We start from the raw sequence: 12,653 nt of genomic DNA, 5'->3' as shown, positions 1-12,653 counted from the left end.
TTCAGATCAATATTTGCAAAAAGTGATATTATTAGTGTGCAACAAAAGAATCAACATTTTACCACAAAGTATATACTTTATTTCAAGCCAATTTCAGAGTTTTTGATATGAAGGGATATATATTTATATAATGTAACAGATTGTATGGTTCTAAAACACATGCACATATCTATAAAAAAAAAAAGACACAATGAACAGATCATCGCTGAATATAAATTCATTCCATGTGCATTTAGAAAAACTAAATACAAAATTGGGTGTGATTAGTTCTACGGCTACAATGACGGTCAACAGCTAATGTGCTCCGCTAAACAAGCATTAAAATTAGCTTTTTTGTGACAAAAAAAAATGCCGTGCAATACAAGCACTGTAGTGTACCACTCTTGTTTGTCACCAACACTGTTCAAAGTCATCAGCACATCAATCTAAAAAGGAGCTTTCTCACAAACAATATAGAATATAGGGAAAAAAAACTGTTCCATCAAGTTAATGCTACCAAAAGATACTGAAGTTAGCGTTCAAATCATCTCGCCCGACCATGAGGGTCTGCTGCGGGCCGACATCACGTGGCGTGAACATCATTCCCAAATAAAACCATGAGAGATCTGCGCCATGATGAAATCTTTTCAAATCACATACTTCTCTGCTCTAAAACCTGGTCCAAGGAGGAGAAGAAGAAGAAGACGTGGCTCTCCTGGTGTCACCACCCATCACCACTTTGTTCCTCGCTAGCTTATACTTTGATCACACAAGAAATCACACCTTCTTTCCTGGACTGTCAAACTGGAAGTCAAAAAAAAAAAAAAAGTACAATCTTTGGAATCTGCCACAACAAGTCCTGATGATATAACAAGTGATTGTTTCTTCATTCATCCTCACAAAAAGAAAGAAAAACTCCAAAGTGTCCAACCTTGGCCCGTCCACAAACATGCTTCAACACGTCCAAGCTGTCCTCAAACGTCTCAGGAAGACTCATGGGCTATCCACACGGGAACGTTTTCAAGTATTTATCCTTTCAGCTAGGGATGCTCTAATCTGTCGGCACATTTTGATGGCATGTGGTGCCGATAAACGCCTTCCAAGGCAATCTCCCATTTTCCTTCACCGTGCAGGCGTGCCATGGGGAACTTACCTACCAACGCATGCCATGAAGAATACGTAATGGGGGTTAGAAAGCTTTCATTGAATACGGCTAATGATGTGATCATCAGTCAAAAACGCTGAACAACACTCACCCGTAAGTGCGGGGCAATCATAAGGCTAAGCTAATAGAGATGAGCAGCAATGGAAGACATCGAGTTCATCTATTGCTTTCTTACTTGCAGCCCACCTACGTGCTCCCTGGAAGTCCTCCTGGAGCGCCACCGGACTCTCCTTGAAGAAGAGTATCTCCAAAATTAACACTCATCAATAATAAACTGGAAGTGATCGATGGCAGCCTATTTCTCTTACGGATTAATCGGCATCAGAAAACCTTGATGGGAGCATCCCTACTTCATCCTTCCTTTCATCCCCACGGAAACAGCGCTCCGGTGCCATGTAGACAAGCAAACCGCAACTTTCAAAAACGATGACATCACCCATCGCCATCACGTGACCAGAAGCTGACGTCAATTCTGAATATTTCCACTGACATGACTCACTGCAGTCAACATTCTCCTGATATTTTATCTTGGGCCCCAGTCCACACGGATTACTAAATAGTTGCATCCAGACGGAAGGGTAACACGGATGTAATACACAAGTCACGCCTACAGCCATTAAAAAAAAAAAACCTTCTCAGGGCACCCCTGTGGATGCCAGGATGAAACCAGACAATATGGGTGCGTCAGGTAGTTCCCTCTGTGTGTTAACAGCGCCACACGTAGGCATGACTTGTGTATTACATCCTTTTCATCCGGTCATCAATTCCTATCTGGATGGGATGACCATTTATGATTCATAATCCGTTGGCTTTTTTTGGTTCATGTTCAGGAATAGGAGCCGCGTCGGAGAAAGACGCAGACTGCAAACTTTGAAATGGGCCACAGAGCCACCAAAGTGGATCATTGTACCTTTTCTTCATCTGAAGTGATGTGATGCAATTGAAAAAACTCCAAACAACATAAGCAACTTTGATCAAAGTCGTCATACACGTGTTATCTAAAAGTCCAAATAGTCAAAGAGATAAAAGATGAATTAGAAGCTGTGATATAAAGAGGCTAACAAATCCCTACATCCCATTAAAATGTGTTTATAAATCCAAAATACATTTTGATGATAGAAAAAGATGAGAAAGAGAAAGCGTGGCGGGATGAGAAACTTGTTCGTGTTGCTCGCTTTCTCTAAAAAAAAAAAAAAAAAAAAGCCAAAGGCACTTGAAGTAACAAAAAAAAGTTAGTTAAAACTTAGACTTGCTGGCACAGCCAAGCAGCGATGCGGTGGCCCCCCCCAGGACCCTCCTGACCGCCACCCAATCCCACCTGTCCTAGCGGGGGCCTCTTGATACCTTGACTCCAAATCCGTATTGTTCTCAATGCGTCAAATACATCATTTTTGGTTTCTCAGGCTCGTTAAAGAAATAAAGCTAGCGTGTCCTAGAGGCCAAGATCAGCTATGATGGGGACATCAGGAGTGGGGTGAAGACGCCCGAGATTGTGTGTGAAAAGCTTTGCTTTGTTACTGTCTGCTCATGGGCCAGCCTTGAAGACACAGACAACATGAAGAGTGAGGAGAATACTGCCACAGAGCTGAAATGTCTCGTCAAAGCACAGAGGAATCCTTCACACGTTCGCCGCACTTCAGCGTGTCGGGGGAGGCGGGGGAGGGGGGGGGAATAGGAGGGAGCACGGCGCTCTGGGTTTGTGTGGGTGTCTATAACCATGTGAGGAAGCTCTCCTTGTCGATCTTGGTAGCTGCCAGCACGGACTCCATGTCGTTGAGGATGTCCGAGCTGAGCGCTTCCTGCAGGCTTGGCATCAGCTCCTCCCCTTCCACCGCCATGCTCTCGCCCTCAAGGGTGCCCAGGTCCACATCCGTACCCGGGATGGCATCCAGGTAGTCGGGGAAGCGGCTGGGCTGCGTTCCCATGGAGGTCGGAAGAGGGTCTCCTGATTTATTTATGGAAGACAGAAAGAAACAATATTTTCATGTAAATATCAAATAAAATAGATTCAGGTGGGCCAGCAGTCTCAATAGTCCCAGTCTCAGACTTCCCAGAGTCTGGCCACCTCTTCCAGGTCCATCCAAAGTGTTCCCAGGCCAGCTGTGACACATAATCCCTCCAACGAGCCCTGGGTCTGCCCCAGGTCTTAGATGGGAATCTAAAATCAATGATCCGCCTTCCCTCATAGAACAATATCCAATGACGGTTCAGGCATCAGTTTTTGGATAAAGGAAATCCTTTTTGTTTCCATGGTTACCAATATTCATTCATTCATTTTCTGCCGCTTTTTCCTCATGAAGGAAATCCCAGCTGTCTTCGGGTGAGAGGCGGGGTACACCCTGGACTGGTCGCCAGCCAATCACAGGGCACATATAGACAAACAACCATTCACACTCACATTCATACCTATGGACAATTTGGAGTCACCAATTAACCTAGCATGTTTTTGGAATGTGGGAGGAAACCGGAGTACCCGGAGAAAACCCACGCATGCACGGGGAGAACATGCAAACTCCACACAGAGATGGCCGAGGGTGAAGGGTGGAATTGAACCCTAGCTGTGAGGAGCTAGGCGCGCTAACCACTCGACCGCCGTGCCGCCTGGTTACCAATATAAGCAAGATAAAATTCCACCTGATTGGCAAGGATCACATGAGCACCTCACCTGTGTCCATCTCGTCCACGCTGTTCAGGAAGTCATCAGGAGTACGGGGGACGCTGTAGCTGCTCATGCTCAAGCCGCTGTCTGTGCTCTCATCCCTGGAGTGGTACGTCCCGCTGAGGGACACAAACAGGAAACAGTGTTGATGAAAGTGCGTCACTTCCTGTGTATCGGGCTATCATCGGAAAAAAGAGCAGCGGTTGAAACGGGACAAGAAGAGATGACATATGACGAGCTGTGCTAATAAGCAGAGGGAAAATATGTCGGCAGAGTTGAGCGGAGGCGTCATGAATGAAGCCATTGTGAGAGCAGTGTGGGAGGTTGGCCGGTCGGGGGGTATCGAGGGGGAGATTAGGTCGGGCCGTCTACTGACTGGACCACGTGCTCAGCTCATTTTGGAAGACAACCCGCAGCTTCTGAAACTTCCCAGCTTCCCTTTTCTCCATTTGCCACCAACCAACCTGTTGAGGAATGGGTCCGAGCTGTTGGCTGTCATGGTGCGGGCCTCCTGGGCCATGGGGGATGACACGGGGTTGGTGCCACCATCTTGATCCATACTGGTGGGCAGCTGGTTCCTTAGAGCCAGATCCTGTGGATGGCAAAGAGCACATGATGAAGGGATGTTATTGTGTCCTGGAAAATGTGAAAATGGAGCGTGACCAGCGTTTGTTGTGTACATCTTTCCCATGTGTTAGCATGCTCTATTAGCGTGACCAGCGTACAATATGTTGTGTACATCTTTCCTATGTGTTAGCATGATCTGTTAGCATGACCAGCATATAGCATGTTGTGTACATCTTTCATGTGTTAGCATACTCTGTTAGCATGACCAGCGTACAATATGTTGTGTATATCTTTCCTATGTGTTAGCATGCTCTGTTAGCATGACCAGCATACAGTATGTTGTGTACATCTTTCATGTGTGTTAGCATGCTCTGTTAACATGACCAGCATTTGTTGTGTACATCTTTTTTATGTGTTAGCATGCTCTGTTAGCATGACTAGCGTACAGTACAGTGTGTATATCTTTCGTATGTGTTAGCATGATCTGTTAGCATGACCAGCATATATCATGTTGTGTACATCTTTCATGTGTTAGCATACTCTGTTAGCATGCCCAGCGTACAGTATGTTGTGTACATCTTTAATATGTGTTAGCATGCTCTGTTAGCATGACCAGCATACAATATGTTGTGTATATCTTTTCTTTGTGTTAGCATGCTCTGTTAGCATGACCAGCATACAGTATGTTGTGTACATCTTTCCTTTGTGTTAGCATGCTCTGTTAGCATGACCAGCATACAGTATGTTGTGTACATCTTTCATGTGTGTTAGCATGCCAGTTTTCTAAGCATGTGGAAGCGATGAAATGTAGAAACACATTTTACGACAGCGTGTGCACATGCTCAGCTCGCTTCCGATGAACTTTAAAGAATGGGTGCGTGAGTGACACAGCACACAAAGTTCCTCATTTATCATCATAATCATAAATCTGTGATTGTGCTGTTAAGAGGACGCAGCCTTGAGTAAACTCCTGAACTCGGGCCGCACCGCCCCCACACACCGTGACACATCGCCGCTAGGAAGTGGTATAATTACTGCCGATGAGTCACGAGACTTCATGGCAGCTAAGGTCGATCAAAGGCGGTGGAGATGGGGGGGGGGTTGAAAGTGTAATCCACCAAGAGATGAGTCATCATTTAAAAGTATATTCCAGATGTTCTACAAGCGAAGTGTCCAATAACACATTGTAAGAACCACTCAGTCTTTACAACACACTCAGGGTGCGTGTGGGTGCATCACAACCACAACAACAATAGCCGACCACTGTTGTCATCTTTGTAACACAACAGAATCACATGACTTACCTACATCACCGCCCGGACCCGAGAATACTATAAGTTAGTCTCAAACAAAAAACACGTTATGGCCTCAATCCTAACCTGAGGCCTTTGCCGAAGCAGCTCCTGTTTCAGTCTCAGCCTCTCCTTCTCGATCTTCTGCAGCCTCAGCTGGTTGACGCTGCTGTGGGTGCTGGAGGGCAGCTGGCCGCCCTTCACTGGTGCACTCTGGGAGATCCTCTGCTGGTTCAGTGCTGCAAAGACAGAAGGAGGGTATGTGTTTGAAATACAGCAGTTTTACATGGCTGTCTTGTCAATTCAACAGGTCACCACCTTTATGAGATGCACAAAACCACATAAATGCATTGTTGTTATTAGGGATGCTATAAATCAAGATTTTATGGTGCTGATTCCGATACCAATCATCCATAAGTAAGATCCACCAGTCCCAATCATATGGATTAACTGTAGATACAATGAGGATGGGTGGTATTGGCCAGGGCCGCCATTACACAATTCCTGGCAAATGGGTCATTATTAAAAAAAGAAACTTTAGGCCTACATAGTTTTTGTTGTTGTTTTGCCCAAGGAGTTTCGTACTATTTGACACAAACCTGAATTTAATTTGATCCATGTTTTCATATTTTTATGAAGGCATGAAGTCTGATTAAAAGGGACTAAGAGTTGAAACAAGTTTGCATGCTAGCAACGTTAACATGCTAACATTAGCATGATAGTGTTTCAATGAGTTTTAACTATAAAACTGATAAAAAAAAGCGACTGAATACAATTTGAGTATTTCATTATATGGCTTTATCTTTTTATACAAGACTGTTGAATTCAAATTTTATTTAATTTTATATCGTCATATCGTGATACATACTAAAGGTTTCCTGAGTTCATATCACCCAACCCTACTACCAATGCTAACATTAACATGGTAACACTTAGCATGAGAGCATGAACTAATTCTATGACTTCTACTTATAAAAACAGCAAAAAATGCTACTATGCTAATGTTACCATGCTAACATGAAAATGTTGGCATGCTAACACCTGCCATAACTGTGCTAAGTGTTACTTGATACACACAGGAAGAACGTGCACATCGTGAATATTGACATGTAAACAAAGCCACGTTGTTGCGTACACCTTAATTCTGCTCAACAGAATTAGACTGTTTCACTCAACGTGCACGTGTGTGTGTGCGTGCAGCCTGCAATGCTGGGTGACGTGTTTAACCAAAAAGAAGAAAAGAGCGACAACAGGACTTACAAGTTGACTGGCAGGCAAGCATGCTGGAGCGGCGCCAGTGCAGCAGGTTGTGTCACATAAAGGAAGTCCCGACGCAAGTTTTGTCCCCGCTGTCCTGAACAAGCGCAATTCCTGTAAGACCTGATCCCCTCCCACACGCTGACTAAGACCGGCTTTGTTGGTTTGCTGCGTTGCATCAGTCGTGCCTTATCCTGTTATTGTTTCGATCTCATTGGACCCACTGTGTCTTTATGGAAGCTCACGCCGCAAGCGCTCACAGAGGACACTTCATTAGGCACACTAGCACATCCTATGATGTTGATGTTTTTTAGCCTTTCTTCTGCTAGCATACTGTATGACAACAAGTCAGGGTGTATGGGAGGCACATCTTTTTTTTGGGGGGGGGGCATGCATGCTAAGTTTTTCCTTGAGTTTTTATCAGGAAGACAACAAGAGGTGTAAGAGCAAAAGTCCTGCCGGGGGTGTGGGGTGGGGTGGGGTGGGGGTGTTTGTGTGTCACTCTCCCCTCTGCTGTCCTGCGCACCCCCGGCACCTTCCTCATCACCATTCAATCAATGTTTACACTACCTCTGCAACTGAATGGAGCGCGGCCCGGGGCGCTCCCTGGGAAGCTGGGAGGGGCCAGACCAGAACTTATCCATCCGTCCGAGCCAGCCCCCTCCCCCAGCTTACACATGAGCCGCCTCCTCTCCCTCCCACACATGCAGTCATGGGAGAGAGTGCTGCTTCTCTCCACTTCTTATCAGCGCCACACACACTGAAGGCTTTTTGTGGACGTATACCTCCGCCCGCTAAGACGCCAGTTAACCCCTCCCCCAAGTAGAAGCGCTCCCATGTGACCATAGATGCATATTATCAACATGAAGTTGCTGAAACGTCACACTTTTGAGAAGAAACCAAAGGAAGTTGAGTAGAAACAAAATGGCTGACGTCTTACTGACTTGTACAGGACCATTTCTGGCCCCCACATACCCAATAGGAAAGGTGCGGGATTCATCATATGTCATCGTATGGTCACACCACATCGACTAGCTTCAGCACACACTGGCTCCCAATGCCTTAGGCTACTAACCAAAGCTAATGCTACATATCTTGCTATATGAAATTAATGCATCCAGGAAGTAAGTATGACATATTATCGTCAATGTAGCTGTACATGCTTACGGCATGGATAGAGAACCTTGCTGGAGCTAGGTGTGTCCCATGACGTGCACTCATTAGCTGCCTCTTTTACCTCTTTTGGTATCTTCACAACACAGAAAAAAGAAATGTTTGTTTCTGACAGGCAACATTTAAAAAAATGCACTTTTCCTTTGATGCTCTATGGAAAACATTAGCAGTGAAACACAGACATCAAAAGTATCAACTGCGGGCTTTCTATCAGATATGCTAAGCCCCTCCCCCGTATGAAAGCACTCACAACAAAAGGCTAAAAAGTAGCACAAAAAAAAAAGTGAATTTGTTGTGCGACTGACTTATCCTCCATTGTTCTTCCTCCCTCCTACACATACAACAACAGTCCCTCCTTCCTTGTGGTGATTGCTTCCAGTGTAGGGTTGGGCTCAATAATCATAAATGGGATATTGTCATAGTTGTGGTATCGAACACCTGTTTAGATATACAAGATGCTTCTTTAGGCCAAGAATAAGCTCACCTTGCTTACATATGCACATTTATGGACTAATAATAAGCAGTTATCATTTAGGAATTTGATATTACAGACGCACAATATCTTATTTTCAAACCAATAACAACTTTCTGCTACTTATGACCAATATGGTACTGATAATCAATAGCTTCTTTATATGTACTTTATTCCCATTTAGATGCAAATAGTTAGTGGCTTAGTTAGTCAGTGGTGTAGCTAGTTAGTTAATGGTTAGTTAAGGCAAAGCTAGAGGTAAGAAGGAACAAATGAGGATGTGTTGATGAGTCCTAATGAAATATCATAACATGACTACTACCAGGAGAAGCAGAGTATATGGGGAGGGGCCATCAGCTGTGGCCCAGTAAGGTGCACTGTATTCGGGCACACGCTCCGAGCAGCCGCTGTGCCGCCACGGAGGTCTCTGGTGAACCCTTTGTACTTTTTCCAGCCCTGCAGTGCTGGCGTTTTAAGTGGTTGATAAGGTTTGTTGTGTGCTTGATGTGTTGGAGCATTTGGTACAACGTCCTCCCTCTTAAAGTGAATGTGTGTTTCCGAGTGAGCTCAGAGGAAGTTAACCTGACAGAAACTTGATTTGCTCACCTGCACGGCACGCGTAATCTTGCCTTGCTGGAGCGCTTTTGAAATAATGGGTTGTCAGGGCGATTTTTCATGGAATTAATTGTATGACCATTGAAGTTAAATAAAACTAGCATATATAAATTCATGATTTGATGAAGTATATTTTGTCAGTGACAGGAGGGTTGAAATCTTTTGGAATGCTGGGTTTTATGGTAAATAAGTGTCATAGGTGTTGCTAGAAATGTGAGAAGTGTGAATAAGCGTGCATCATAAGACATTACCGAGCAGCACGATTTGGTGCTGAGCCAAAGGAATTAGAACAAAGGAAAGTTTGTTTGAAACAATTTGTTTGGTGCTTGATTGCAGCAATACCACAACCAAGCAATCATGGTGCGTTCCGAGCTAGACAATGTCATGAAAGGAGTTCAAACGTACACGCCTGAGCTTCCCCGGTAGACCAAACAGTACGGCAAAGCTAACAAGTATGAACCAACAATGAGAAAAATGGAAGCAGGGTCTGAGGTTCATTTCAGGGCCAGCCTGATAGCACACGCAAGGAGGTGTGTGTGTGTGTGTGTTGGCAATATATGAAGGCATCTATAGGTGCTGGGGAGGAGATAAGACACAAAGTTAATGCCGTCTGCCTTTTGTCTTCTTCACGCACGCCAGCAACACAACCCCAACAACAGCAACACTAAGTCCCAGCAGCCATGTTACACCACACACACACACACCCATACACACTCATACAATGTACAACACATAGACAGTAGTAAGGTAAACTGTCCATCATTCAAATAAAATTGTCTTCAAGAAACACAAGCCCCCACATAGCTGTCCTGGGCTGCACCTGCCAGTAAATAGCAGCTCCTAACCCAAATTTCAGATAATTTCAGAGATTAGACGGAATCTAAACAATACTGGTATGCCAAGGCACCACTGTATAAATGACAATAAAAAATACCTGCAGTGCTCCAGTACCTTCTCTCTTCTCTCTGGCATTTTAGACTAGACGGTGACAAGTCAACTCCCAGCGACAGCAGACACAAAGAACTCTGGAGCCATTTGCTAAGGCTCCATTCAATATCTGTTCCCACCTGTGGCTCCACATCAAACCATTCCATGTCCTCCATAGTTATTCGCAGGCCACACAGCGAGGAGATTCCACCCTCGGGCATCTCTGTGTGGAGTTTGCATGTTCTCAACGTGCGTGTGTGGGTTTTCTCCGGGTACTCCCGTTTTCTCCGACATTCCAAAACAACATGCTAGGTTAATTCCTAATTGTCCATAGGTATGAATGTGAGTGTGAATGGTTGTTTGTCTATATGTGCCCGGTGATTGGCTGGCCACCAGTCCAGGGTGAAGTCAGCTGGGATAGGCTCCAGGATACCCCAGCCATCCTAATGAAGATAAGCAGCATAGAGAATGGATGGATAGATTCTTACCCTTTTCAACTTTTCAAATATATTACATTTTTCTCATTGATGTTTTTACTAGGGGGGCGGCACAGCGGTCGAGTGGCGCAGACTTCACAGCTAGGAGACCAGGGTTCAATTCCACCCTCGGCCATCTCTGTGTGGAGTTTGCATGCGTGGGTTTTCTCCAGGTACTCCGGTTTCCTCCCACATTCCAAAAACATGCTAGGTTAATTGGCGACTCCAAATTGTCCATAGGTATGAATGTGAGTGTGAATGGTTGTTTGTCTATATGTGCCCTGTGATTGGCTGGCGACCAGTCCAGGGTGTACCCCGCCTCTCGCCTGAAGACAGCTGGGATAGGCGCCAGCACCCCCGCGACCCTCGTGAGGAAAAGCGGTAGAAAATGAATTAATGAATGTTTTTACTGGGAATGAACGATAATTATCGGTCTGATGCAGAGAAATCTAATAACATTAAAAGTAGCTCTGACGATTGATCATGTAAAAAATAAGCTCCAATGGGGTGAGATGACCCGATTAATCTGAGAATTCTAACAGTCCAATTTGATGATTATTATCATCAAATGGATAATTTGTCCAATTTGATCTGTTAAAGCATCATACAATCTGTTATATGTGTCCCTTTTTCAGGAGCACTTTAAACATCAGATAATAGCAAATAATGGAATTTAATTGGACAAGTATTTTTTTTTACTGAAGACCCCCGGTATACACAGTACATAAATAAATTGGGTGCAGTGGCGGAGCTACATGGTGACCAATGGTGAACTGGACTATGATGTTATTTGAATGAACTTTGTAAATACTTATAATGTGTCATATGTTGCCCACTCCACATCCATTGCAGCCTGCTCATCCTGGAATACAATTTTTGTTATGTAGTCAATATACTTTAGTATTTGATGACAAAAAAAGAGTGAAAATCCCACTAGAGTTTGGGAGATGACATCATTCTAGCCACCAACTTTCCTCGTCACATGACACGTAGGCCGCGTTTGACAAAGACAAGCTTTAACATGACGGCCTCCACAAGCTACAAGTGGCGGTGCGGGTCTCTTCCTTGGAACACGTCCACACACACGCATGCAGACACACAACTCGCCTCATGGATCCTTGAGAGGATACATGCTTGCTTCGTCGAGAAGTTCCTCAGTTTCCCTTTCTTCTCTCAAACCCCACTCCCCCCCCCACACACACAAGTCTTGCGCCCTCCCCCTCTCGCATTGGAGTTGTTTGACTGAAAAGGTCTGGAAGAGATTAAGAATAAAGAAGCCTGGCAGAGATTCAAAGTCTGTCTGGAGCGACGGCACAACGAGGCCGTGCCTGCACTGGGCCTCACGGAGGGCTGGGAGGGGTGTGTTATGTGTACTTGGGGGGGGTTAAGTGTTGTGGGGCTGCATGCGTGTGTGTGTGTATGTGTAAGGCAGCCGGCCTGTGTTTCTTCTCCAAGCTGAAATGAGCTTCCATTATGAAGGCAGATCCTGCATGGCAAAGAATCTCTACATGCGACAACACTTTTTACTGCTACTTTTAGCACACCTCAGCCTGTCAAAATCATCCTGCAATACCATCATACTATCATAGAATCCATGTTGGCTCATATTTCCATAACTCATACTCATAACTCCAACTACAGAAGGGAAACAACTACAACATGCCTGCCAATATTGTCAAAAAATACACCCTATAAAATGCGCCATCAATGTACCATATTTACATATTTCAAGTAGCTTGTAATGCAGCATATTTACATATTTCAGGTAGTATTTTCAAGTAAGACAGTCAGAAGGCTAAGCTAATAATATAAAAAATGATGCATTTCCAATCAAAGGAATAGGAATTAGCTTGCTAAATTGTGTGTGGTGGCACGTGAAGGGCTGACTTTGTCAAAGTCACTTTCAGGCGCCTAGCACCCATGCATATGTTGTGTGTGTGTGTGTGTTCATGACTTTGATATGTTCAAAGAGCCGTCCTCTCCTTCCAGCTGCTCCCTTACAACTTTTGTTTTGGTCTGGAGACCAATAAGCTTATATCACAAACCACTGCTGTGACACCAGGTTGATATT

General features: G+C 44.6%; 1 protein-coding gene across 2 annotated transcripts in view; it reads right to left on the bottom strand.

The window, feature by feature from the left end:
- Positions 1-41: 41 nt before the first annotated feature.
- The window catches only part of yap1 (Yes1 associated transcriptional regulator), a 35,375-nt gene continuing 22,763 nt past the window's right edge, over positions 42-12,653 (bottom strand). For both annotated transcript variants that reach the window (XM_058079135.2, XM_078792694.1), the window contains 4 exons: positions 5,750-5,901; positions 4,268-4,395; positions 3,810-3,922; positions 42-3,089 (listed from right to left, as the gene is read on the bottom strand). In XM_058079135.2, the coding sequence (XP_057935118.2) occupies positions 2,854-3,089; positions 3,810-3,922; positions 4,268-4,395; positions 5,750-5,901 (629 nt within the window). In that variant the 3' untranslated portion in view covers positions 42-2,853. The remainder of the gene's footprint in view (positions 3,090-3,809; positions 3,923-4,267; positions 4,396-5,749; positions 5,902-12,653) is intronic.

This window comes from Doryrhamphus excisus, linkage group LG8, assembly GCF_037039965.1.
Source record: "Doryrhamphus excisus strain RoL-2023G ecotype Guam linkage group LG8, RoL_Dexc_Guam_v1.1, whole genome shotgun sequence".
Taxonomy (NCBI): Eukaryota; Metazoa; Chordata; class Actinopteri; order Syngnathiformes; family Syngnathidae; genus Doryrhamphus; species Doryrhamphus excisus.
This window is presented reverse-complemented; position numbering and strand designations above follow the sequence as displayed.